The 27,867-nt window shown below is 51.2% G+C and overlaps 5 protein-coding genes across 5 annotated transcripts; 2 read left to right on the forward strand and 3 right to left on the reverse strand.

Annotated features, from left to right (window-relative positions):
- Positions 1-1,161: 1,161 nt before the first annotated feature.
- Positions 1,162-1,592, reverse strand: H6S33_007340 (uncharacterized protein; the record flags this gene model as incomplete). Its single annotated transcript, XM_044839010.1, has 4 exons — positions 1,162-1,169; positions 1,233-1,374; positions 1,445-1,486; positions 1,584-1,592. The coding sequence occupies 4 exons, from the start codon at positions 1,590-1,592 to the stop codon at positions 1,162-1,164; spliced, it is 201 nt and encodes a 66-aa protein (XP_044688876.1).
- Positions 1,593-3,770: 2,178 nt separating this feature from the next.
- On the forward strand, positions 3,771-5,363 carry H6S33_007341 (uncharacterized protein; the record flags this gene model as incomplete). Its single annotated transcript, XM_044839011.1, has 3 exons — positions 3,771-4,949; positions 5,013-5,091; positions 5,152-5,363. The coding sequence occupies 3 exons, from the start codon at positions 3,771-3,773 to the stop codon at positions 5,361-5,363; spliced, it is 1,470 nt and encodes a 489-aa protein (XP_044688877.1).
- Positions 5,364-8,977: 3,614 nt separating this feature from the next.
- Positions 8,978-13,376, reverse strand: H6S33_007342 (uncharacterized protein; the record flags this gene model as incomplete). Its single annotated transcript, XM_044839012.1, has 4 exons — positions 8,978-10,254; positions 10,350-11,135; positions 11,237-12,977; positions 13,098-13,376. The coding sequence occupies 4 exons, from the start codon at positions 13,374-13,376 to the stop codon at positions 8,978-8,980; spliced, it is 4,083 nt and encodes a 1,360-aa protein (XP_044688878.1).
- A 538-nt stretch (positions 13,377-13,914) lies between these two features.
- On the forward strand, positions 13,915-15,658 carry H6S33_007343 (uncharacterized protein; the record flags this gene model as incomplete). Its single annotated transcript, XM_044839013.1, has 5 exons — positions 13,915-13,958; positions 14,090-14,124; positions 14,218-14,339; positions 14,421-14,583; positions 14,640-15,658. The coding sequence occupies 5 exons, from the start codon at positions 13,915-13,917 to the stop codon at positions 15,656-15,658; spliced, it is 1,383 nt and encodes a 460-aa protein (XP_044688879.1).
- Positions 15,659-18,457: 2,799 nt separating this feature from the next.
- On the reverse strand, positions 18,458-27,315 carry H6S33_007344 (uncharacterized protein; the record flags this gene model as incomplete). Its single annotated transcript, XM_044839014.1, has 12 exons — positions 18,458-20,302; positions 20,362-21,750; positions 21,878-22,443; positions 22,498-22,586; positions 22,639-22,695; positions 22,751-22,853; positions 22,904-23,432; positions 23,493-24,558; positions 24,619-24,666; positions 24,724-26,159; positions 26,217-26,885; positions 26,968-27,315. 12 exons carry the CDS (start codon positions 27,313-27,315, stop codon positions 18,458-18,460), a joined length of 8,145 nt encoding a protein of 2,714 aa, XP_044688880.1.
- Between the last annotated feature and the right edge of the window lie 552 nt (positions 27,316-27,867).

The following is a 27,867-nucleotide window of genomic DNA, read 5'->3' on the forward strand; positions in this document are numbered from 1 at the left end:
TGGGAGGGATCCCTGGTTGATGGTACTCTACTTTCGGAGAGCAGAAGAGGCTTATGATTGACCAGTTGCAAAAAGTTTGATGAGCTGTTCGCAAGGGGAAAAAAAAAAAAAAAAAAAATCAGATGTTTCCAACTTAGTGACTTGTTTATCTGATTGTATTGGAAAGCGTTTACCTTGTATACATGTAGTTAAAACACCGGACACTATGTAGATGTTCAACACTATTTTTGACATCATTGGCCCCGAAGCTCCGGTACTTTTGGGATGTCGGATCATTTCTTGCTAACGCAATGTGGAACGTCCATCCATGGCTATTATATTACTAGGTAGCTGCAGTATCAAAGATCAATTTCATATCATCTGATCTGTAAATTTCGCACCTGAGGCGGGAAAATTCAGTCCGCATAGAAGAGAAGCTACCTACCTACATGAAATTGTCGTTGTCGTTCGGTCATCTCATCACACTTGAACTTTTTCACAAGGAAGCAGGTAGTCTTTTGACAACGAAAAAGAGAATGGAAAAAAAAAAATTATTCTCAAACACTACCTCCTGTTTTTGTAGCATTATATCCCTCAACTGCGTCAACTAGCACCCTAAGGTGTTCGTGCATCCGTCGGCAAATCTCGTTAGAGGATAATGTCCTCCCGAGATCTACATCCACGAGAATGTTGATATTCGCCAGAAAGCATAATTCGTTACGTCTTGTGGCGGGGCGGGGGGGCTTCTTGACAGTTCTCTCTTCCAACTACTAGGCGATTTTCATGGGGACCATTGAAATCACTGCTAGTGCAATAATGAATTGAAACAGAACTTCTGATTGCCGTCGGACCCAACTGGCTGACCCCAGATTGTTTCCATATCTCCAGCATTCCTCCCGTAATTAGTTAGACACCCAGCAACGAGCGAGCGAATCGATAAAGTCGACTGGGTTCAAAGAGAAGAATGAGATATTTGAGACCAGCAGGCAGCGATGCAGCGGCGGTTCCCCGTGATACACGCAGGCAAGCAAGGAATTGTTACGTGCGATCAAAGCTTCTCACGTGGATCGCCTCAGTACGTACTCCAACTTTCGTGTAAGTAAACTGCAGTGCAGTGCAGAGCACATCTGCAGCCAGGAGCGGTTGGAGACGAAGCCTCCGGGTTTCGGATGGTATTCCTACCTACATACCTACCTACACATAGCTAATGCTCAGCTGGTATTATAGTTGGTGATTCCCCTCGTGATATGTACTTGCCCGTTCCATTTTCTCTGTGGTCAAATCAACGGATCCAGTCCATATTGGATTGGATTGCACAGCATATATGCCTGCCCCCTTTGGCCCAAGTTCTAACTTGACTTTTTCGGTCACAAGGAATAGCAAGAAGGGATTGATCTATTCCCAATCAGTACCTGACATGTCAAGACGGCAAGTTTCAGATAATGACGAGCCAGTTAGGACCTACTGCGCGCTTCGGCTTAGACTGGGCCGGACTATTATAGAGTAGCTGGACAGCTTGTGTTTATTTTAGGAATGAAAAAAAATACTTGGGATGCTCGAAATAAGAGTTTTCGGAAGTGAGGAATGATCGACAAAGTACATACATTCAACATGTCGCCACACTCTTACTTCTTGTTCCTAGTTTAAGCCTTAGTCTAGGCTTAACCACCCTTCCTTGTACTTCAATGATATTCACTGTGGTCTTTGCACGCATATCGGTGAAGAGCCGATGAGAAGAAGGAAAATATAGAGCACCACATCTACCATGCTCTACACCTGCAGGCTGCGCGGGGAAAGGGGAGGCTTCAGTACTCTGCATTGCCACATGGAAAGTGGGGGGGGAATAAGGATTTTTTAAAGAGACAGCCACCACGTTGGTAGTCGGGAATCGAGTCGCTGTCTGTAACTTCAATGCAATGGTTCCTATTGATTGCGACCTTATAGACACGCAGATTGTATGTGTGGAGAGATTCAAGTTCGCCTTATCTATAGATATAGACTGTAGTTACACGGCATTCTTGGGCGGCGAGTCGGGTGCTTGAACCATCGTGAATATGTCAGGGCTCGTGTTCTTTACTGAGTTGAGTACATGTAGTTCCGGGCAATGGCAGGCAGACAGAGACCTAGGGACATAGGCCCGTGCTGAAAAATTCCCTTGGCATCTATCCAAGGAGCGCGGTAAACTTGAGGCTCTGCTCAAGCGTCCACCAAACCTTTCCGAAACTTGTGTGAAACTGTATTTAGACCCAACCCCGCGCGATTTTGGCGTCTAAGTATTGGCGTTTACTTTGTCGCTGGACTACGACTGTGCCTACCTCTATCAACACCAGTTTTTTTTGGACCATCGATCTGAAAAGAGAGAGGGATATCCGTGTTTCGTGGAAGGTGTTAACTACTCTCAACGTTTTTTGTGGCGGACTTATGATAGGAGATGTTACTGTAAGGCACCCGCAGATATGTAGGTAGATTTGGTACACAGCATGTGAATAGACGTGCCAGCAGTGGCATTTGTAGACTCACAAAAGCAATGCAGTACCGTATGTATGTACTCTAAAGTATAGCATAGAGCAGTGACAAACGTCAGCGGCTCTCTCGGAAAAACCCAACAGCTAAAAAAGGCTCAATTGTGAATGGTACAGTGTATCAGAAGGGGACATTTTTCGTGATTGTTCGCATGTTGATTCGCTGCATGAACACATCTAGTCCAGCACAGACGTCTGCGGGGGATCCAAGATCGCGATTGTTTCCTCTATTCTGTGCCCCTCCAGCGCCAGCATACAGTTGAGTCATAAATAACCATCTTCCCTGCAGCACGGTACCGCCCCACTTGTGATGCTTGGCCCATTTTTTATGCCTACACTAAGCGTGACACCAAAGGTCCAAAGGAGTGTACGTACATGTACCTACTTATAAACTGTAGTTAGCTAGTTAGTACGCACGTAGAGCATGTATGTGAGCGTCAGAAGATGGATCTCAACAAACCTGTCCGGCAGTTTGGATAGAAGTAACAGTAGAGTTTACTGGGGTCTCATTTTAAATTTGAGAGAAGCCATAAAGGCTAGTTTGCCATAGAGTCGAATGAGGGTACCTACATATTGATTCCACTACTGCATATGGTGGTATGTGCATACCATGCCTAGGACCAGTAACGTTTAAGGATGTGAAGGAGGTCACAAGTGTGTGAGAAGAGGGGGTTTCAATTTTCTGGGGCGGTGGGAGGGTGGAGGTACGTCTAGAGTAGGTACATGGAGTAGAGATGGCGGAGGGAGGGGTATTGGGTGCTGGCCAGTGGTTGGTACCCCGTTTGGTATTTTTGCTGCAGCTTCTCGCTGCTTCCGTGCCAGCGCTGACCTACCAAAGTGCAGACATTTCCCCTCTCTGCGAAGCTTCGCCGCTGTGGTGTGTGTGACAGGAATCGTTAAAAGGCCCCCATCACCCTCTTGCTTCCTAATTCCCCCCTCTCCCCTCATCATCCCTCGTTCTATCTCTGGGAGTTGTCTCTACTTCGCAACACTTAAACTTACTACTAAGTACTGATTGATAGCCCCGAACTAATTACCATCGCTTACCCAACCGCCCAACTATCAACTGATCCACAAAGTCTACTATACTACAAAGATCTACAGCAACAACAATCTTAATAGGCTTTTTTGGGGGTGACTACGTGACTACACGGCCCCTCTTACCATCGCAAGAAGCAATAAATACTTTTTTTGCTTAGTGACACCTCCCCCCCCCCCCCTCCTATCTCATTTTACCCCACTCCTACAACCCTCCACAAACACGCCGACATGGCCGACTGGTCGCATCCTGGCGCCTCCTACAACGCCCCCTACCAGTCTCCCTATGTCAACCAGCCTTCCAGCTATGTCCATGCTGCTCCTCCCCCAGCGCCAATGCCTAGCCAGTACGATTACCCGCAGAGCCCCGACATCCGTTATGCCGAGCCTGGTTCCCCCATTGTGTACCCGGTATCACCAGTAGGATCCCCGCCTCGTTCTCGCGATAGCTCCCGACCAAGGCCCAGCTCCTTTGGGGGGGAGCCGTTCATTGGCGTTCCGGATGGTGGGCGAGAGAGAATGTATCACACTAGCCACCTGATTGTTGGTCCTAGCAGCCAAGCCCTGTCCCGCTCAGCCTCAGAGCGCTCCCGCCCCCGCCGCAGGGCCCCTGCTGAGGTCGATTACATTGACGTGGTTAAAACCGGTACAAGCAACAGAGGCCGTCCTGGCCGCTCTGGCAGCGTTAACTACTATTACGATGGCAGAGATGGAGGAAAGAAGTATACCCACAATGCTGCAGGGTCTACTTACAGCAACTCCTCGTACGGGTCCAGGTCTCATTCAAGGGTCCGTCACTCAAGGTCCCCGTCTTGTGATTCGTGCGGCTCCGGCTGCGAAGAGGATCATGCCGTAACGACTAGGTCCGGGGCTGTGGTCATCCATAGTGCAAATAATCAGGGAAATGCACTGGCTGAGCAGCTCCGTATGGTGCAGATGGAGTTAGAAAAAGTCAGGCTAGAGAAAGAAACGAAGCTGAAGGAGGAGGAAGAGCACAAACACAGGGAGGTAGCTGTCCAGGCCAGAGTTCGTGAAACACTTGCCGAGCAAAAACAGCGAGAGCAAGCAGAACGAGCGCGAAACAGCGAGATCGAGCGAAAGGTTGCCGAGCAACTTGCAGCCAGGAGCGCCAAGGAGCAGGCCGAGAAGGCCGCTAAGGAGGCCGAGAGGGCCAGGATCACGCAGGAGGCCGAGAAGCTTCTTAGGGAGCGACAGGCCGCGGAAGAAAGGAAGAGAGCGGAGGAAGCGGCTAACGAGGAAAAGATGAGGCTCATCGTTGAGGAACGGATCAAGAAAATGCAGCCGCCCCCGCCCCCGCAGCCCGCAGCACGCCTAACATACACCAAGTTCTCCAAAGTCCATCTTTGCAAGGAGGCTTTGGATGAGCGTAACATTGGCTACACGGAAGAGGTAAGGCTTGATTCAACTCGGTCTTGATACATGATCGTTTCTAATAATGTGTCAATTTATTAGTCCGAGCACTTCCTTGTTCATAGAGTTGTCGATAAAAACGAGCAGAATTACCTCTGGGCCCGCACCAAGGAAATTAGGAGTAAGTGACTCGGATGTTTTTAGATATGCATTTAGTCAAGCTAACGTTCTCCCGCAAAAGGTTACTACCGGCAAATTCAAGAAGCTGCAGACCGAGCCCCCACTGTCCGTACACAAGAAGGCGCCTATGTCAAATACGTACAAATTGCTGGCCAGCCGCACCCGATCGCCCTCCCAGTGACTTTCACCCAGACCCCCGGTGGTGGCCAAACCCAACGGGTTGATCCTATCAAGATCAAGTGGTCCGACATTTTCAAACCTTCAAAGTTCTAGGCTTGTGGATGTTATGCCAGGGCAGTGATTGCGATAGCGATGAAGCTGCCACTGAGAGCACGGTACGATTTTATGAGATAGTTGACTATCGGTGTATCACCCATATCTTTCATTTGTTCAGACCGTGGTGGATGGTTTGATGCCGGTTTTTGTTATGGGCGGCGGGGGATCTAGGAGTTCTTTTTATTTTCTATTTTACATTTTTCTGTACTGGGGGTTGGATTGTCACGGTAGGCGGGGGAGGGGGGCATATTTCGTCTATCTTATGGTTTCATGATATGATGCTCATCAGCAAACTTTTCTTTTTCTCTTTCGTCATCTTTGGAAGCCTCATCGATCTGTTGTTCTGCTAGATGTCCTTTATTTTTCAAAATCACATAAAACAGAGTCGTCGTTTTATATATTTTATTTTTTTCACTATTATATATCCATCTGTACTCTTACTTGGCAGCTGAAAAAACAAAGAAATCAGCCTGCGGTGAAGTTCTCGCTTTTCATATGTGTAAAAAAGCAAAAATCCGGTCCAGTGCTAGGGTTGAGGGGGGGGGGGGGGTCGATGTTGACCATGATCTTAGGGACTTTTGTCGATTGCGTGGTCGGTGGGGGTTGTGCTTCTAGAGTCAAGGGAAAATGTTTACCATCCCCTCCCTTGTCGTTGTATGTAGGTACCTACTATTCCGCACTCCTACATAATGATTATAATGCTTCACCTATCCACTCTATCTGGCTGTCCACTCTAGAGGCGACCCAGTTTCCTTCTTTTCAGATGATGTGATTCAGGTTCAGCCTCAGCTTTTCCACACACACCCTCGGCCGGGGGAGGGGGGGAGGAGGGGGAGCTCGAAGCGCCGCGCAGCGTCAGCAGACAGATATGCAATGCAACGAGTGCAGGCCGGTGGTGTGTGGTGGGAGGAGTGCTCTAGTCTACTCCATTCGGTGGTGGAGGTGGTTTACTCTATTTTCGCACGTTGACGTGCGGGGAGGGGGTTGGGGTTGGACACGGCACGTGACGTGATACGATAGCGGTGGTTGGTTGGGTTAGGGTTCGTTGGGCGAGTGATTGGTGGTGAATAAAGGCTTCTAAAACTAGGCGCGGCGCTAGCAACCAACGGGCCGTGTATGTGCCAAGCCTTGGGATTGTTTATCCTTAATCATTTCCAATCATTATAACTAGAGTAAGTACTTCGCTTTTGCGATATGAGACCAGATGGAAAGGGGATCGTGGTCTCTCATGATGGTAGACCAACAGACTAGACCACAGTGATCATGCCTCAGTAAAGCACTCTCTTGCACTGGTTTCTAGAATTCAAGAGGACAGCCAATGATAAGGGCAGCGAGTATTAATTGGTCGGACAGGAACCAAACACTTTGCTCGAGCGTGGCGCGTTCAAATCCCTTTGTGATTTGACCGATGTCTGTGCTCCTGGAATACTGCCGACAACTTAAGGCGTGGGCAAGTAGGTACACTTTCTGGGTGAGATGATAATACCGACACTCCGTTCTCTAAAGTACACGGTAGTTAGTAGAGTAGTCAGTGTGATGACGACGGCGGCGTTGAGACGCGCGCGGGATCGAAGGGTCTCATCTTTAATCTTGGTTTTGCATGATGTGGGGTAGGAGCTATCTACATCCTCATTTTTTATCGGACGAAGATTTAGAACTTTGAGCCGGGCCGGCATGTCATTTCGCCCATCAAATATATGTTACCACACCCTCTTTGAAACAGAAGTTTATCCAAAACGCCCAGGACGACCACTATTAGCATGGGCGTGATAGTGAACCTGTAGCTATACTTATTGCCCTTATCCTGATGATGGTCATCCAGCTGCTTAAGTCAGTTGAGTGTTTATTCCGCTAAATATTGCAATATGCCAAGCCCTCTTAGCGAGAAATGCAAGTATAAATAAAGCTACAAAAAAAAAAAAAAAAAAAACATATTGAAATCGTAGGGGATCGATACATACGTAGAATAGCCTTCTGGGAAAGAGCAGTCCTATATATACCTGGTACTACTGCATGTACCAGGGCACGTAAATCTTCTATTGTACAGAACAACTACCAACCAACTCATTGTTTTGTTTTGTTTTTCTTCAAAAATATTACTGGTGATTTTGGACCGCTCTGGATGATCTTGCGTAGTATTCATACGTGCGTACTTCTGGTCTGTATACCGTGATGACTTTCACGACGCCTCTTTTTCTATTTCGTGCCATGTAGACGATCGATGTTCCCAATTGCAACGACTTTCATAGTCACTACCACAGATCTAGTATATACATGTATGCAAAAACACTGCACTGCAAGGGTGGCTAATTCCCTACATACCCCTCATATTCCCAGATAGCCACAGGCCAAGCATATAGTACTTATCCAAGCCGACACACAGTATCCAAGCTACAACCAGAGCACCCTAAGCCTTAGTGTGCCCTTACCACCCTGAACGACCCCCTAAACACAGCATGATATGATCTCACCTCCCCTCCCCCCCCCCCCCCCCCCCCCGCGGGGCGCTACGGCACCGGGAAGATGAGCTACGGCGCGGGTGCCTCCTAACCTACTAGGTACAGGTTGGCGCTATATATACCATGTCCACGAGCAGCGTGGGATGCTTATTTTGCTACAACTGCTGGATATCGACCTCTTCTTAAGATCCAAATGAAGACTGCAATTGGTGAGAGGGTGTTTAATATCACCACGAAGAACAAAGGGGTCAATCGCCATGATGTCAAAGTGGAAGAAAGCTCTACACGCTGAATTGCAGTCTTCTGTGCCACGAGAGAAGAAAGAACTCAAGACCCATAGAGGAGCATTGATAACGCCATGGCTAGGCGGACTCTTTGACTATAGAGCCAGGTGTCTTCTGTGTGCACGTGTGTATGGTCACCTAGATGGGTACCTGGATTGCCAGTTTGAGTCTTGAGCTGCTAAGCTGCTGCTGTTATCTCAGCCTATCCTGACCTGGCCGGTCTGGGCAGAGCCACGATAACCCAGCTTCAACACGAACAATATCGTTTCTGGAATGGGTTCACTACAGCTGTGCCAAACGGCCTCGCGCTTAGCTACATCTCGGCGTTCGGGACGTAACAGCGACAACAACAAGATAGCACTAGCAGCTAGTCGGGCTATACTACATGTAATCCAGTCTCGTGCCAAGGCCGAGTGATGTACCATGATTACATCTGCATAACTAGGGGAAATGATATAGTCCTATATATCCCTGCCGCGGACGATAGGACGATGCATCTGATTTAGAGTAAAACTTACCATAATTCCACCCCTACGGTGACCGAACTTTGTTAGAAGTATCGTAGGGATGGAATTTCGAGAGGGTGGAATTATGATAGGTTTCTCTGTAATATTGATATTGTCAAGGTAATGATAAACCAGCCTCTTGAACACAACAGGACGAGGGGTTCAGATGGGATATCCCACTCATCTCATCACAAGCCAGAGCATCTAACCACTACACAGGACACAGCCAACATCTTGATATCACAATTACCTCTCTACACAGCACAAGTACCACCTCAACGAAAAACACAGAATCACGCTCTCTATTGCGCTATACCTACTTCTCCCCTAACTACTACTGCTACTACCACCACTAAAATTATCTACACCACCCCCTCCACCACCTTCCCCCCCTCCTCCACCTCCCCAGTCGGCACCCACACCATAACCCCATTCTTATCCATCCCCACGCCCTCACTCCCCGGACTCACCCTCAGCGTCTTATTAAAATATCGATCCACAACCCTCAACGCAGGCCTCACCCACACGCCCCTCTCCCCCCCCCTCCTCTCCCCCCCCTTCCCCTTCCCCTCTTTCCCCTCCTTCCCCTCCTTCCCCTCCTCCTTCACCCCCATCGCCGCCGCATCAGCGCGATACACAAACAGCCGATACCCCAGCGCCACCCTCGCCACCGGCAGCACCTGCACAACCGTCTGCTTCGGCCCACTGAACGCAAACCCTTCACTCGCCTCCATCACCACGCTAAACGTCAAAAAATAGTTCGTCGGGTTCTCAAGCACATACTGGAGGTGCAGCACCCCGGGCACATCCGCCTCGCCCGCCGCCGGCGTCGGGATCAGGCTCGACGTCGTCCGTGCCCGCGCCCTGCCGCCCACCCGCTGCGGCGCCTCGTCGTCCGACACGACTGGCGACACGGGCGCGGGGGCCGACACAACGGCGGCCAGCACCCGCGGCTCGCTCCCGGGCACCGGCAGCCGCGGCACCGGCAGAACAGTGGTGTTCGTGACCTCCGGCCACTCCGGCGCCGTGTCAGTCCTCCGCCAGCTCAGCTGCAGCGCCACATCCGCGCTCGCCGCGCGCCGGTCTTCAAGCGACAGCTTCTGCACGTCGAGCAAGAACGTGAGCGTCGCCGGCGCCCCACTATTCAGGTCTTTCTGCACTGGGGGGTCGACGGTGTCAGCAACAACGGTCGCAACGATGCCGCCAGACACCGCATGGATGGGCAGTGCCCAGTCAGTGAGGTGCAGCGTGCCCTCGCCCTGCGCGGCGATAGTGACGGTGAGGGCCCAGCGCTGCGTTATTCCCAGCGGCTTGTCCGGGGCCAGGTCGTCGGGGAGCGAGAAGTAGTCGGGCCACGGGGCCGGGTGCACGCGCGGCGAGAAGTCGAAGCTGGTGCGGAAGGGGTTGATGACGGGCATTTCGGCGACGACGGGCTTGGAGATGGGGGTCTCGGGGTCGGAGACGAGGTGGTAGTGCGCTGTGATCTCGATGGCGCAGTCGGCGGGGACGGAGGGCGAGGGGAAGGTGAAGGTACGCTTTGCGGAGGCGCCAGGCGGCAGGCGGCCGAGGGGGTAGTGCGCGGTTGTGGCGAGCTGTTCGGCGGTGGCGGAGTCGGGGGAGAGCCAGGTTATCTTTGGTGCTGCAGACAGAGTCCAAGATCAGTATGCTACAGCCAATCACACCCCATCACTCGCGCCGGAAATGATCACAACGACAGAAACCGAAAAAACTTACGCTCTTCCCCGGGCCACCCCAAAATCTTAACCTCAACCCCAACAACCGCCTCCTCGTCCTCCCCATTACACGCGCCAAACTCAATCCTCACAATCTCATTCACATACACATCGCCCACGACCGCGCTGCGCGCCGTCACATCCATCTTCGGCGGCCTCGGCAATATCTCGACCCTCCCCGGCTCCACCGCCCTCAGCGGCTTCCTCCTCAACTCTACCACCCCCTCCCCCTCCCCACCAGCCTTCTTATCAGCAGGCGCCTCGATCCACCACGCCCCACTCCCTCCATTCGCCGTGACCTGGCGCCGCCGCGCGGCAGCGCTCGGCAGAACATGCACGCCCCCCTCCTCCTCGTCCGCCTCAAGCATGATCATAAAGTCGAGCTCAAATCCGTCCGACACGAACCCGAACGTCGCGCAGACAGCCTTCGCGTCGCCGGCCTCACGCAGGACGGCGGCCAGCTCAAAGACCTTGGTTTCGCCGGGGGCGAGGGTCAGGTCTGTGTCGGCGGTCAGGAACGAGGGTGCGTCGGGGGTGGGGTGCTGCTCCGTGAGCTTGTTTTTGAGGTCGAGTTTTGTTACTGTGCTGGTTGTGGTGGTGGGTGGAGGGACGCAGGACGAGGAGTGGTGTAAGTGGATGGGCTTTAGGGGCCCTTCGAAGGTGAGCTTGAGTTCGGTGAAGGTGATGGGCGTGGAGGAGGGGTGGGCGGTGGAGGTGATGGAGAGCTGGGAGGTGATGAGGTCGCCGACGTGCACTTTGGGGGTGGAGAAGGTGTAGGTTGCGGTCACTGCGAGTGGGGGGGGTTAGCCGTGGCTCTTGTTATACTTGCGGGAAGAAAAGGACTTATGAAAATGAACAAGAGCAAGCACAAGAGAGAGAGAGATATACAAAAGCTCACAACATCCCCCCCCCTCACCACCATCGTCGGCCGCACCTTCACCGCCTCAATGCCAGCCAGACACTGCCCCAGATCATACCTCCACCCCCTCCTCTCTCTAAACACCTCCCCACACAGCAGCTCCAACCCCGCCACCACCACGCTCCCCCCATCGCCACTATTCCTCCCACACTCCACCACCCCCCACAGCACCTCCTCCAGCACCTCCCACCACCCCTCGCGCCGATACACCCCGGCCGCCGCCCTCAAATCCTTCAGCGCCTCCCCCCACCCCTTGCCGCTCCGCCCCGCCGCGGCCATCCGCAGCTTCGCAACACTATACAGCACCCCACACGCCATGCGCCGCTGTCCCCTTGCCTCAAACTCCCGCCGCGCCAGCCCCAGCAGCGCGATCCGCGGGCCCTCGCCCTCCCACGCCACCTCCTCCGACGGCGGAAGACACAGATACGTATCATAGCTACTCTCCTTCGCGCCGACGCTCACGCGCTTGCCCCGCCGCGCCCGCTCCCCCAGATGCTCCGCGGCAGCGAGGTAGTAGAACCCCGGATGGTGCAGGTAGTCGGCGGCCCCCATGCGCTCGCCGACGCCGCCCACCGACGCCGCCCCCTTCTCGCCGCCGACATACAGCGCCTGCGCCTCGCGCACGCCGTCCACATCCAGCAGGGACCCGCGGGCCGGCGGCACGACCGGCGCCAACACGGGCAGGCTCGCGGCCTGCAGCAGCTCCGCAAGGCATCGGTTCCACCGCGCCATCCACGCGGAAAACCCATACGTCTCCGTGCCCAGCCCCTTGCGGTCCAGCACGGCCGCCATCTGCGCCACATGCAGGCCCCAGCGGCGCTTGGCGGCCGTGTACTGCTCGTTCCAGAGGTGGCAGCGCACGATGCGCAGCGTGAGCGTGTCGGCGAGGAGGCGGGCCTCGGTCCAGCGCTCGCTCCAGGAGGTTGTGGTCTCGAAGACCTCCGAGAAGAGCTTTTCGTAGGCGGCCTCGTAGCTGCGTGCTGCCACGTCGAGCTCCTGGCGGAACTCGGCGAAGACGGCGAGCTTGAGCTCGTAGCGGAGGGACCAGGCGTGCAGGGAGAGGGCGCGCGAGGAGGGGACGGTGGGCGGCGGGACGGAGCCGCGGTTGCGCTTGCGGCGGGTGTGTTTTGAGAGCTCGCGGTAGTAGTCGATTGCGTGCGGGTGGAGCGTGGTGAGGAGGGTGGCCACGAACTGGTGCACCTCGACGGGCGACGAGTGCGCGGGGAGGAAGAAGAACGTGATGCCGGGGACCAGGCCCGTGCTGCGCTTGATGTAGCTCAGGCGCTCGTCGATGCGCGGCGACGAGAGGATGCTCTTCTCCGAGAGCAGCGCGACGACGAAGCGGCTGCGGAAGGCGGGCGACCGGATGTCGTCGCTGCTGATTGCCGCGGGGGAGGAGCCCGGCGGCGCGAAGAAGCGCTTCTGGTGGTTGATGGCGGCGATGAGCGCGTTGTCGTGCTGGTTCTGCAGCGGGCCGTCGTTGGTGTCGGTGTACAGCTCGTAGGCGGCGCAGAAGGCGGCGGGCAGCAGCGCCTGGTGCTTGCGCAGCCAGAGCGGCGTGAGCACGCCGTCGGGGTAGAGCGGCGCGGAGGGCGAGAGCGGCGAGAGCGGCGAGTGCAGCGCGTGGATGCGCGTGGGCGGGCCCTCGAGCGGCGTGGCGAAGTGCTCGTCGGCGGGCGGGCTGGCTTTGCGCGGCGGGAGCGTGTAGTCCTGCACCGGGGGGGGGGGAATCCTTGTCAGCACAGTCGATCCTTGACCCTCTTCTCTCCCTCCACCACCACCACAGCAGCCAACTACCGGGACAAGAAAAGAGCAGCGCTATATACACACCCTCCCCACAGCCCTGATCCTCCACGCCGGTGCCTGCGGCTTCTGGCGCTCCGTGGGCCGGGCAGCCCAGATGCCCGAGCAGTCGGTCTTGAGGAAGCAGTCGAGCAGCAGCTCTCCGGCGGGCGTGGTGACGGGCGCGACGGCACAGGCGACCAGCGAGCCGTTCTGCTCGAGCTGCGGGTAGGTGGCTGGCGGCGAGTGGCGCTCGGGGGAGCCCAGGCCCGACACGATGAGCAGGGGCGTCTCGTGCGTGACTAGTTCGGGGGGGTAGGCGTCCATGGCTGGAGCTATGTAGCTGGCGGGCCGTGAAGCTGGTGCTCCCGGACAAGTGGGCTGCTAGGTGGTAGTTATGTGTAGATGTATGATGTAGTTAATTGGGACTGGATTGGCTTGGTGGCTGCTGGTGGTTGTAGAGCTGTGGATATCCACTGCCTGTGTGCGGTGTCTATCAATTGAGATATCTCGACATCTCGACAGCTCGTAGTGGGGCGGGGACGTGATGTGTTGCGCCCCCGCGTTACCGTGAGCATGCATCGCTAGCGTGTGTGTCTAACCAGATCTGGTAACAGCGGTGCCTGCCTGCCTGCGTCACGTGGACTGGCTGGATGGTCTCTGGGCAGAGAGGGATCGATCTGAGGGATAAACACAACCCAACAAGCAGCTCAACTCTACATGCACGGAAGCTGTCTACACATCCACCACCCCATCCTGCATCTGTCTGCCTGCCTGTCTGTCTGTCTGTCTGTCTGCTGCCTGTCTGTCTGCTGCCTGTCTGTCTGCCTGTCTGCCTGACTGAGCCGGCCCTACACGCACCGCCATGAGTGCCGCCCAAGATAAGCGGAAAACCCTGAACGCAATCATGTAGGCTCTCACCTCCCTCCCTCCCTCCATCCATCACCCCCTACCAGCCCGCCAGAGAGCTCCCCAGCCAGAGGTTTCGAGAACAGAGAGAAAGAGAGAGACTGACATACCCTTCCCCCACTCCCCCACAGCGAACTCAAGCGAGCCCTCGCCCAAACATCCGATGGTACGCCCACCTCCTAGCCCACCTCCTCCTCCTCCTCCTGCTGCTCTCACCATCCCCCTCTAACACGCTCCCCCCCTCTCCTCCAACCACCAGGCTCCGAATCAGACGACTCAATCGCGTACCCGTCGAACCGCGGCCGCAAGCTCAAGCGCAAGGCCCGCTTCGTGCACGAGGGCGCCCTCAACGACGCAAAGGGCCCGCGTACCTACAAGGAGGTCAGTCCCCAGTCCCAACCAACTGCCCACAACGTACTCCCCCCAGTGCTGAATGTAACATGGTGTGTGTGCGGTTCCTAGGAGATCGAGTACTTCAGTAAACGCCGCAAGATAATCTGGCGCAACCGTAAAGCCCGGCACCGCGCCGCCGACCGCGACTCTGCCAGCGAAGACTCCGATGCCAGCGACTCGAATAGCAGCGGCGTTGACGAGGACGATCCATATGCGGAGGTCAAGCTCGACAGTAAGCCCACCGCCCCCCCCCCACCTCAGAACACAGCACTAACCCGCACCCCACAGAGATCCTCGCCCCCCTCGAATCCGCCGCAGACCTCCCCTCCCACCCCTCCCTCGCGCACATCTACACCACCACAACCCTCAACGAGCTCCTCCAACAATCGCTCGACAAGCTCTGCGAAGAGCACGCCCACACCATGAAGCTCAAAAACCTGCTCACCATCTTCCTCGGCGACGACCCCTACGTCAACCTCGAAAAAATGACCTGGGACAACGAAGACTACCTCTCCCAAGCGCGCGAGCGCACCCAGCAGCTCCTCCGCGAACTCGCCGGCCCCGCCCCCGACGCCGACTCTGCCCGCGGCAGCGTCTCGGGGCCCTCCCCCTCCACCGCCACCAAGCCCACCGAAGCCGATACAGACATGGCCGACGCCGACGCCGACGAGCACGAGCACGAGCAGGAGCAGGAGCAGGAGCAGGAGAACGGCGCGTCCTCGGCCACGCTGGAGTATGCCGCGCCGCCGCCCGACGACGACCCCGACGCCACGCAGGAGTACAAGATGGAAGAGATCCTTCCGGACTCACCGCCGCGGCGGATGACGACGCGGTCGACGCAGCAGGCCGCGGGCGGCAGCCCGCCTGCCGCGGCGGCCGCCGCCGCCGCAGCAGCGCCAGAGGTCGACGCATTCTTCTTCCCGCCGGATTATTCCGTGGACCGCGACTTTGGGCTGCCGCCGGCGGAGGCGGAGGACACGCGGTGTCTGCTGTCGACGGCGGTGCAGCGGCAGGACGAGTTCTTGCGCGGGCTGGGGAAGGTGCGGGATGGGCTGCTGCGGGCGGAGCGGTTGCGGAAGGGGGTGTGGGGGTGGTGCCGGGCGATGGAGGGGACGCGCGAGTATCTGGGCGGCGGCGAGGTGGAGGAGGTTGTTGGGGTTGCGCTGAGTGACGGCGAGGACTGGTATGATGGCGAGGCGTGGGGGCTGGAGGAGGCGCTGGAGAAGGGGAAGGAGGAGGAGGAGGATGGGGTGGAGACGGTGGTGCAGGGGAAGAAGACGAGGGGGAGGAGGGGGGTGGGGAATTAGTGGCTTTGTCCCCTTGGTTTTTTTTTTTTTTTTTTTGTTCGCTTTTTTTTTGTATCTTCCTTGTTCTTCGTTGGATGGCGGTGTCCTGGCCGCGTCAATGGGGGGCTGCTATGGGCTGTCTCTTATCTTCTCCTGTCCTATTTCTTGTGCTGTGCTGTGCTGTGCCGCGCTATGTATGTCATGCTGCTCTTCTCGTCTCGTATCTTCCATTATCCAAAATAAAAGCATCCATCCATAGCCCACTGACCCCATCCTTTCCTGTACTTTCTATTGCTACTCCCATCTGTGTATCTAGCTAGATGGCCAATGATACGTCTAGCCAGTCGTCCGGTCGTTCGTGCTTCCGGTAAAGGGTCGATGTTATCACAAGGCCGGAGCTGCAGCTTCAAGGAAAGCTTGCTCTGGACGACGTAGATCAAGTAGAGGTCGTGGGAGTAGAAGTAGAAGTAGAGGTAGGGGGGCTTAGCAATTGCGGCGTTGGAGTTAGAGACGGAAATGTAGCTCGCAGTATAAATGTTTCCCGGTATTAGGGTGCGGTAGATTAGAGTGTTATAACAATACTCTCTCTCCGAGTCCCACTGAGCCAGACAGACAGCGTAAACCCACCGTATGTGCTGGGCGGTGGAATATAAACAGCTAGTACAATGTTAGGTAGGGAGTTAGCTCAGATCAAGCAATCCAGGTTAGGTAGGGGGGTGTGAGAGGTGTGCTGTATTAGGTTGTGGTCGTAGACCCCATGGGATGGCGGGAATCATGGGGTATCACTCGCGTCTTGGCAGCCACCCTCCGAGTCGTTCTTAGCTTACCACCACAACCACCTCCTCCCCACTTCACCTCACTCGTGCAATCACTCGCGAAACCATCATCCACTATATATCAGAACTTATAGCCGCTCCCCGGCCAGCACCCAACTACACGGCAGCAACCCGACACCTTGCTACCCAAAGTAAATAGCCAACAAAAACAAGAGCACGGTTTCAAAAACCAACAAGGCAGCAGCCAATCAGTAAGCCCACGCCCAAGCTTCGAGAGGAATGGTGTGGGCCCCCCCGTTACAGCTAAGGTTCGAAAACCTATCACGTACACCGGCACCAAACACCGCCTGCACTCACACCCATCCGCCCGAACATCACCCGCACCCCACCCACCAAAGACCCTCCACCCCCCCCCCCAAACTCCCCCAAATATTCTTTTAACCACAGAGGGGTAGGGTAGGTGTATCTTCTCGCCCAGCCTAGCGGAGCATCGGCCACACACTACATCAACAAAAACCAATGCTACATCAGAGGACACCCAAGCCCTTTACACGCCAAACCACTACGTGCGTACATGGATGCCAAACCGGTCTCACACACCTCTTTACAGCATGGCTACACACGCGTACATTTGGCCCCTCCCCCCCCCCCCCCCCCGCTTATATCTTTATCAGAATACCAGCCGGGCCCAATCCCTCCGCGCGCGGCCATCTAACTATACCACACCACAGCGGAGTTCTCCCTAACAAGGGTATATACGCTCGGGTGCCGGAAAAATCGGTACCCTTATAGAGTATGGCGTGTACATGTAGCTTTTACACCAAAGCGTCATCTTGCACTTCCCGGCCCCCGAGGAGCGCCGGGGGCGTCCGTACTCTTGTGGGGGGCGGGTTGTTCTTCTGGGAGGTAACCTACCCCGTATAGAGGAGGAGGGATTCGACCATAGATAGATAGCTATATAGGGCTAATAATGGCTGTATTTTCTTCCGCTACAAGTAAAATACCCTTAGTACGCTTTTTTTAGTATACCACCAGCACTATTCACTACACGATAGGGGGGGGGGTGTGTGGGAGTGGGTTTCAAGGCTAATTTGGCTAGCGATATTTATTATTTATATACATATATTTTTTTTTTTTCTCTTTGGGTCCCCGGGGGGGGAAGAGACTCTAGAGGAGAGAAGAAAGTTGTCTCTATCTTGCAGCCAAAAGCTCGATTGATCAAGTCGATCGAGTAAAGACCTAACCCTTATTTTTCGCATAGCAAGAGTCGACTGTAACCGCCACCTTACTTACCGCCCTCCTCACGCCTCATGGTGTTTCCAAAACACCCAAAGAGCTCACACCAAACCGCGCGACATCTTAAGTTTGGGGGGGGGGGGGGGGGGGTTCCGAGTACACACTATTCTCAATTAATGAATTAAACAAACAAAAAAACCCTATTCTCAGGCGGAAGAAGGGCTGAATGAGTGATATTTCATGACTAATGGATATTTTAATTCACTTCACCAAAACAGCTAAGATCCCGTCATTAATACGTCCACATCGATCTGGATTAAGCCCATTGGTTTAGTTTAGGGTTTATTGGCGATATGTGAGGGCTTGCGGCTAATCCCAAGCTTTTGACGTGGGCATTATATAGATGAGCGCCCAGGCCTAGGGACGACCCGGGGGGGGGGGGGGGGGATTATTTTAACCAATGATGAATCAGTACATTCATAAAACCTACAGGCACTACTGGTACATATATGGATCAAAATGAACATGAGCCCCCAAACTTCATGGTACCTGTCTCGACATCAATTGAAGCTAATGAACCATGATTCCCTAGGCCATTTAACGACACCGGGTTTACACATACATATTGTAACAGAAATAACTCCATATTTACCGGTAATAAGGAAGATAATAAAGATAGACCCATAGAACTAAAATAAAAAATAAAAAAAATAACATCAAAGAAATCGATCTAAAAGTGAGTGCTGAATTATTTGTTAGTTTGGGCGATAAGAAGCCGCAAGGGAAAATGGTATAATTCCACATACGTTTAGGTAGAATCATCACAACTTAGCTCCCGTTGCACCAATCTCCTGTTGTTTTGAATATACTCATCACACACGGATAGAAGTCTGGGGACATTGTTGTCGATCGCACGCTGGCGGATATCTGTGACGGTTTCTAGTCGTATCATGTGTTCGGAGCAGAGCTGATCTCCCAGTTTGATCTTCAAATCTTCCAACAGCCAGAGGTTTGAGAGCTCTAGCTGATAGATTAGGTGGTGATAAGTTCCCTCGGCTTCGGCTTCGGCTTTTTCATCGAGGGCGGGAATCTCGCCAGAATATATATAATCGAAAATCGCCAAGACAGTACTGGCCTTGAAATCATCGGAGAGCTGGATCACCTGGAGAGTCGACTCTTTCCACTTTCCCGAGAACATAGTCTCAAAGTATTCTGACGCTGCAGCTAGAATTGCTTTATGAGACCCCAGGACTTGACCCTCCACTTCAAAATATATATCGATGAATTTCTCCTCGCGTCGGAATCGCCGAAAGGCGGCAAGCAAAATCTCTGAGCGATCTTCAAATTCAATAGGTCCAGGTGGTAGAGGCGGAGGTACCACCCTTTCCACGCCATAATATTCAAGTAGAACCGCAAACGGAACGAGGAAACTCAGGGCAGGCTGGACTTTACCGGAGGTGTATTTCCTATTCAAACACAAATCTTCGCTGCATTTCCAAGACTCAAAGAATTCCTCTAGAGTGATAGTAGACTCGTCTTCTGCTTCAATGTTAAGCCAAATTTTGGCCTTGCGATCCTTGGAAATGATCGAGGTTCTGTTCTCTTGCAGGTGTTGATACGTTGCTTTGACATCTTGGATGTAAGGCGAAATTTGATGTTTCTGGACATTCAATCGGTTCTCAGAAAGGAACATGAGATGATCTAGCACAACCTTTGTAGAGGGAGCGCCGCCCTGCGGGCTGATACTCGAGAGAACTATTCTTCCAGGTGTGATGCTTAAAATTGGACACTGACTCCATGCAATATTCTCATGCTCTTGGATAACAGCTTTCCTGAATTTAGCAAAACGGCTGTTCCCACGGATCTGTCTCATTTGAGATACTCGATGTGAAGGGCCTAGCTGTGCCTTGACAGGGAATGGGGTGTCGTTCAGAATCTGCCAAGTTTCTGGAGCCCATCTTTCCATGTCCTGGGCGTCGAATTTCAAGTATTCATAAATCATTTCCGCATCCGTGACCAGCTGGTCAGACTCGGGTATTGATGACTCCCTGCGCCGTCGCTCGATAGATCTCACACATTCCAAGTAATTATACTCTGTTTTATCTCTACGTAACCCCGCATCTTGCCAGAAAGTCAAGTCCTGTAGGGCTGGGAAGAGAAAGTGTGTTTTCTGGAGGTCTCTAAATGCTGCGCGGAAATATTTGTCCTTTGCACAATACAAGGAATTTGCCATGCAGTAATTTCTTTCTCCATTGACAGCTAACGGGTGTTTTGAAAATGGTTGGGGTTGATTCCGGTAGAGAACTTTCAAAAAGGTTTTGTAGCGTTGTATTTTGTTTGCTTGAATTGACTGACCCTGGCGCACATTTTGAGCTAGAAGTTGGTCGATGTTCATTTTTTTGACACCGAGCTGCTCCAGTTGAGACCTATAAGCTTTTGCAACGCTAGCATCGATAAAAACGACATTCTCAGGCAGCGCGTCAAAAGGAATATCGATATCAGGAGCAAACATCGCCGTCTGTGCCGTCCTGTACGAGGATATATCTCGAGTTTCGGCAGGCCAGATTGGGAGCTGTTCCAATAAACCCTTCGATTGGGACTGTTCCTTTAATAGCACGGTCATCATAGTAGGTTCAAGGAGTTCCCGTAAAACCTTAAACGTCGGAGTTAGTTTAGAAAAGAGATCAAATATTGGAGGCCTCAAGATCGAACCTCAATTCCGTCCCTTTTAAGACTTTCTATAATGTATTCTTCAATCGAATGTTGGGTTTCAAGAGCAAGAATCTCGATAGATTTTAGAAGTCGGTTGAAACCCAAAGCTCCTGTGAACTTTCCGATATGTTCTTGAGGTAACTGTTTTTTCGGAAAGGCCGATGTATCCAACAAAATAAGACCCTGGAACGAATTTAGGAGTTTAGAGATATCGGGACCAATATCCTCGGGTTGTTGCCTCAAGACGGCCGCAAAAGAGCCGCTAGAAAATTGGGCAGGCGAAATAAAAACAGCATCAGTATCAATGTTCTGGCCGACCCGCTCTCCGAAATACACCTCCAAGTCTCCCAGAACGCCTAAGCATTTTTTCTCTTGCCCCGGGTCCTGGTAAATGTATGTCTCATAATACTCCCACATTTTTTTGAGCCATCTTATGCGGAACTCGCTGTCTTGCCTGTCATTTATCTCTTGATATAGCCTAGGGATATCTGCAAACTCGAAGTATTTGATATTAAGATCACTTGTTATAAGACTTTTGACCACATCCTCGTCAAAGTCAGGATGAACAGAGATCTTTGGAACGAAATCCAATAGACTCCGTTCCTGCGGAGTACGAGCTACTAAATAGCAATCGGCAGACACTTTGAGACGAAACGTACCCAAGTTTTTGTCTGCGAGAGGTAGGAGTGTACTGCCTTTCAAATTGGGAATCTTAACTTCCCCCGCGGGCGGTATGGATATATTATCTTTGAAAAAATCTTTGAAGATAAATAAAAACAGCGAATTGAAGAAGTCTAGGCCTCTATCGTTTTCTGGATCGTTTTCTGGATCGAATTCTTTCCAGATTTGTAGTAGCTTGCTGCTATGGCGACGGAGATGATCCAAGAAATAGCTAGAAGACAATGATTCCATTGATTTCGCCTGGCATTCGATAAGATATCTCTTGATTTTCGAAGGCGGTGAGACAATATTATGAACCCCTAGCCTCAGAAGAAGCGGAACAACAAATTTGCTAACGTCACGCTCCAGGAGATCGAATACGACATCGCTAAATCTGAGCCTAAAAGATTTCTCAACGTTCGAGCCGGCGGCAGATGAAGGGTTTTGCTCAGCCGTAACTGGGGGGTAGAGACGATATGGACTCGCACTCAGTCTATTCCAAAATGCAGTCGATATGGTCTTTGATATAACGTCGCTGTTTTCTGATGGATATGGTGGCCAATAATTATATCCAGCGTCGCCGTGGTTTTGCATCAGGTAGATTACCAAGGTCAGATACAGTCTAGCAACACCTTCTTCCAATATCCACTTGTTCCATTCCGAACCCTCCTCCATCTCTGATTCTTCGAGTGGGGTTGTTAACATTCGATTACTTTGAACAACCATATTCTGAAAAATTAGAGACGTTAGCCATGTAGGTGAGCAACTAAATTCCTACCACAGTATCTTATCCAGAAGAGCGGAGACTTTTGGTCTTCGAGATACAAAAGCAATTTCTACAACAGGGTTTACTTACTGCATTCACGTGCACCGGAATTTCCATTATGCCAGATCTTCTCAGCGGCAAAGTCATGTAGTTTTTACCACGGAAACCTTCTAATTGTGGAGACATCAATGCGGCCAGACCATATCTTGCTTCTAGCCTATTTTCTATCGAAACTTTTACCAACTCGTTGTCGAGGTCTTCCTCAGATTTTTTGCCGGAGATCACGCACCACTCTCTGTCGGTTCTCTGGACGCCTTCATCTGTTGTACACTGCGAGTGGATAATGAATCTCTTGATGTTCTCTGTTTGGGCGTTAATAGTCAGGTCCTTCCGAGATACTTGCCAGACAGGTTCCTTAGAATTCTTCTCAAAGAAGGAAATCTCCTTGACCTTTCCAAGGAAGAGTAAAGAGTTTATCGCGTCTTTATAGTAGGTCATGAGGTACTCCCGTGTTTTTCCGAAATCAATATTTCCTTTTTTCAGTGTTGACTCGTAATTTGGAGGTCTCATAGGGAATCGGAATATTGTCCCGTTGAAGTATGTCGTTTCTTTGTCGAATCCACAAATATCCTCAAAAGGCAGAAGCTGATCAGGATCTTCAACTCATTAGTTCTGATGTATCTCTCAAATTAGAAATATGAGCGGATCACATTTTTTGCGAATGTCCTTAAGCTTTAACTTCATTCCAGCTCGACGCCTCCTCGTTTCTGAGTTCAAAGGCAGGTATTCCCCTTCTGGACTATCAAAGAATTAGCAGCAAAAAATTATCACGAAAATGAGATTCGTATTACTCAAATATCACAAAAGAATCGCCTGAAATAAAGCTTGGCACAGAGGTCCAATGATACCTAAATCCCGGTAAGTAATGTTTTAAGCTGTTTAGATGTTAAAAGAGTCCTTTACATAGTCAGAGCCCCCCTCCCAAATTTCCCAATCTTCGACTGATCCTCCCGTTTCGATCCAACCCCAATATCAATGACAGCTCTAAAATCTTTATCACTAAATTCTTCGTGGCCGTTAGAATTTAAAATCTCCGAAGTTCGCAGGTTGACTCACGGCCATCATTAAAACAGAACAGAGCGGGCCCCTGGGCTTTCTCTAGTCCTTTGTCAATCAGTTTTTCTACACTATAACCCTCAGAATTGTCAAGAATCCAGGTTATCTTCGTCGCTGATCCAGAATCTTCGGCGTTGGCAAGATACTCATTAAATGTGGTAGCAGCTCCGTATCTGTTCAGTGTATCGCTGATAGCAGTGACAGGACTCTCCCTCTGGGCAAACTCAAAGTTAGGATCAACAAGAGAGTCTAAGCTTCGGTTCTGAAACGTCGCGATCTTGAGTTGTTTGATAGTTTCGAGGGAGATTTCTTGGTGGAGGACTGCTTGGTCTGCGTCGTCAGGGCCAGGATCACCGGCAGTAAGGTCTTTCAACGGGAGGAGCAAGCATTCGCTGTCGGGTGCTTTAAAGCCATCGAGATACTCCTCCGCAAATCTTGCCCCTACTTCTTTGACAATGAAAAGCGCAACCCTAAGATCATTATCATTGAGAGGCCCTTTATCCGCAAGCTTGTCTTGGAGCTCTTTCAACTGCGATGAAACGTTAGTCCGGATCGTATCACAACACTGAACAAATGACTGTGGAAATACCTGGCGAAACGTTGGCATATTATTCATCCCCATTTTCTCAAGAAAAAACATGCATAATGGACTTTGCTGGAATTTCGGCGACAGAGTCCCAAAATACGGTGAAAGATCACCGTATGGAAGATCGTGGGGGAAAACATCGCAAGCTCTATGATAGAATCCACGGGTATCAGGGACCCATTCATCTTCTATAAAATCTTTCTTGCTCTCTATTAATGTGCCGAACTTATGATCATAAGTAATTAAGAATCGCAGTGCTGTGCTATCCCTGGCCTTTGTCGCACCCTTCAGTTGCCGCAAAATATACTTTGCTGGAAGCGGTTTGTCCCAGCCCAAGACCCTCTCCCATTCCTGAGAGACAGGTATTTTCATGACAGGCATTGCGTACTTAACCAAGGCTTCGTGCTTTAAACCTCTGCATTCTGCAGCATTATAAAGCCCATCTTTCTCCCCAGAGGAAGCTGGAATCCATTCGCAAATTAGGTGTTCCTCGGGAAGCTCCTCGCGGGGTTTATAATTCGTGATTAGCTTTTCTGCCTTCTCTTGAACTTCCTGTGTTGTGTGGGATTTTTGCGAATATTCCAATATCCTGTCAAGCACAAACTTGTGATCTATTTTTGATATCATCCCAAGTTCTCTGAGTGCTGAAATATACTTATTATAAAATTTTGAAGATGGTATCCGAAGTTCCTCTGGGAAAAAGTACTCTTCGAGGCTTCTATCGACCACGTCTGCTGGACACTTCTGCACTTCTCCATCTTCGTCAACAGGTACAATCTCTGTTCTACTAAGTTGTTGCTTGCATTCATCCGATAATTCCTCAAATTTTGCCAGCGCAAAAGTGACCAGTTGAACTCGCAAGAGGGGATCTCTCGTTGTATTAATCTTCGGTATAACGAAGTCCTCAATTATCTTCCCCATGGAGGGGCAAGGCATTAGCCCTATACTGAGTATGGGACCCCCGGTGTATTGACTAGTATCGATAAATTTCGTATGATCCGCATCTAACTTCACCGGGATCTCATCGATGCCGATATATGTGAAGCCGTCTCTCAGGGAGATCCACGGTCTTATTCAGTTCTAGTCAGCTATACTCTCATATGGACTGTGATGATTTTCAGAGACTTACTGATTTGATGAAACATCATCAGTACTAGCGCTTATTGGAACTGCCTCTCTAAAAAGGCTTAGCATACCTATCCTTTCCCTAGCCACTTTTTTTTCCTTCTCTGACTTCATGTTCACTTTGATCTCTCTACCCAAGTGCTCCAGAACTTTGACCTTCGACTCATCAGGCAATCGGTCCACAAAATTTGTTGAGTTCTCCAAAAGCCAGCTAATCAGGTACTCCACGTTCTCTGAATCATCTATATACCTCAAATCACGCAGCGTATCCGTAAAAGTCGAGAACACTTCCCCAGTATAAATAGGGTACTTTGTTCCATCACGTACATGAAGGTCCCATGCTGCGCCCTTCAGAAATCTGCCAATATATCCAAGATTTGAGACATCCAAGATAGAAAATCTCCTCTCTGTAGTTGATATCCTATGATAAACACCATCCCCCATGGTAGGAATAAGCCATAGCCCGTCCAGCACAGCTAGATTCGCCGAAAGTTGTTTGTGATTATTTTTACCTATATTTCCAATCCAGTCCCAGAAAAGCTCGACGAGTTTTCTAGATTCAGGAGATGATAGAGTGATAAAATTGGCGTTCCGGGCGGGGCGAGGGTTGGTGAAAATGTAGTTCTTACAGTAGGAAGCTGCCTCTGCTATTGTCCAGGTGGATACGCACGTTGCATTATCAAGTTCCTTAATATTTTTTTTCATTTGTTGATATGTCTCGGGAGACAATTTCTTACGATCGATCATCCTAGGATAGCGCTTGAATAGCTCTGTCTCCTTCATCGTGACTGGGAAAAATAGTTTCTGTTCTGAATGATCGAAACTGCAAAATTTATCGTTCGAGACTGGAAGAAGAGGAGCTTGGAAGAATCCGAGGGACGTCCCATAGTCTCCACTTGATAGCGCATAGTCCAGCAGAACCCCCCTATTTTCAGGAGTGAGATTTTCCAATGAATCTTTTAGTTTCGACAAACGGTCTCTAGCTGTGGCCACAGTAAGCTCTTCGAACCCCAAATCCTTGACATTGAGCTTTGACAACTCGGATCTTCTGTCCTCTGTCGGTATCACAACCAGGCACCCTGCTTGACTTAGACCATCTCTGATGGCTTTTCCAACATTTGATGCAAATAGAACCTCCTTTTTTTTGCCAACACGCCCACATATAGTTGGTAACAATCTCAAGTCTCTTTCAACAATCCTCTGAAAAACCAGACTCAAAACTCCCATCCACAGCTGCCCGGCTTGCTCTTCACCCTGTATGCCAGCCGGCCAGAAGTCCCATCCCGTGTGTTTTCTTTCAGGCATACCATTCAGGAAATCAATGTTTCGTATCCACACGTGTGGGAGGCACTCTCGAAAGAGCCAGGTATTCCAAAATGCTCCGAGCTTCGTTTCAGAAGTATCAGACATAGTCCGGTCACCGCCAGCATGGATGTTGGAGCGGTCTGGTGTGACGGAGAAGAGTCCGTGGATGTGAACTGGGTGCTTGGTATGCACTGGGAGAGGAAGGGTGCTGAATAGGCGGCCGTTAAATGGCATAGTTGCCTGCAGATAGTCGTGGTATCAGTATAAGTAAGAAGAAATCAATTCTGGTGAACAAACCTCAACCGGTGTCGCGATAGCAACCCAGGAAAAGAGCTTCTTCTCCCTCGCCCATTCCTGCAACTGCTTGTTTTCCGCTTCTTTCTTCATATAATGACTGATTATAAATTTCTCCGCCATCACAGCCTTCTCCTCGCCTTTGATGGTCTCTAAGGCAATTTCCATAACGAAATCCTTCTCATACACCTCCTCAATCTGCTCTACAAATACCTCTTTAAATCCCTTGTTGACACCGTCCCTTCCTTCAGCCGTTACCACAGCCTTTGCATAGAAGCTATCACTTTCAGGAGAATCCACACGCATCACGATAGTATTCACGTTCCTTAGAAATAGTAGGCTGTCTACTATCTCTTTCGCAAACTTCTCAAACACCTCTAGTATATCCTCCTGGCTTGTGGACTTGCCTGGAACAATTTTACTCTCCAGCGATGTACGAAGTGGAAGTCGGATTATTGTCCCGAGAAATGGGTTGTCGAAGTCCTTGATAATGCTTGAGAAGGCAGAGAGTTGATTCCCCATTTCGCACCCGTTCTTAATGTCTTTTACGTAGTCCCAACGGGGCCCCCCAGGCGATTGTGGAGAGACGTCCTTGGACCATGTGAGATGAGGGTCAAGGATAAGTAGGTCCCCGCCGGAGAGAATAGAGGGTGTATCTGTCCAATTATACACCTATTTAAATATGGTTACGTTCATTTAGTACTAGTACAAACTAGAATTGAGGGCAATGATAGCAGGCGCAACAAAAACCTACACTATTGAACCCCCTCCCAAACTTCCCTGTTACGCTCATGTCACTAGCCTTCCTGCTGTCACCAATACGGCTCAATGAACCAAAATCTTCTTCGGTAAACATGCTATCACTATATGCCAACAGTGCAGGCCCTTGGTATTCCGCTAGATCTGGGTGCAGAATGTCCGTGGTTATGTGGGTCTTCGTGTCCAGCACGAACTCGATGGTAGTGGCACCGGCATCGTCGGCGTTCTGGCAAAGCTCACGCAGGACACCGCCGCCAGCTGGGTATTCAAGTATGATATTACGTAGAATAGTCGTGAGAGGTTGATGCTGCGCGTTATTGCTCTTGGGCGCTGGCGCCGGCATTTTGGTAACTATAGACTAGCGGTACTGTTGATATGTGGATTTCACGAATGGTTGCTCTGTTTGAATCGGACTGAATCGGGCTGACTTTCTTCAATATATACGAAGTTTGGAAGAATGTGCCTAGAGTTTGATCCAACCAGAAATTTCAGGCATCCACTCTATTTCAGTTCAGCTTAGTGTTACACAGAACTACCTGGAGCAACAATGCATGCATGTATACCTTTGTTTTGACTGCAAAGATCTCGTCCAGAATTGTAAGTAAGTGCTTGTAGCCGTTTCTACTAATAGTCCCAAGCGCCTAAGTCAAACCCCACAGTTTACTGCCTATGATTATTATATAATGACATCCCTGGCTAGCTGGGACAACGTAAATACATGTACAGTCGCTCACCTAGTGACGGCGGATCCTGTCTGATGGTTGTGTTTGCAGTAATTTCCCCTTGGCGTCCCAAAGTTAACTCTGTTATTGGCCTCAAATCCCTGACCGCCATCAGACAGGATCCGCCTTCACCCCGTGAGTGACTGTACCTACAGTACAAGTTATTTAGAGAT

The sequence above is a fragment of the Morchella sextelata genome (genome assembly GCF_020137385.1).
Source record: "Morchella sextelata strain SCLS chromosome Unknown scls_23, whole genome shotgun sequence".
Taxonomy (NCBI): domain Eukaryota; kingdom Fungi; phylum Ascomycota; class Pezizomycetes; order Pezizales; family Morchellaceae; genus Morchella; species Morchella sextelata.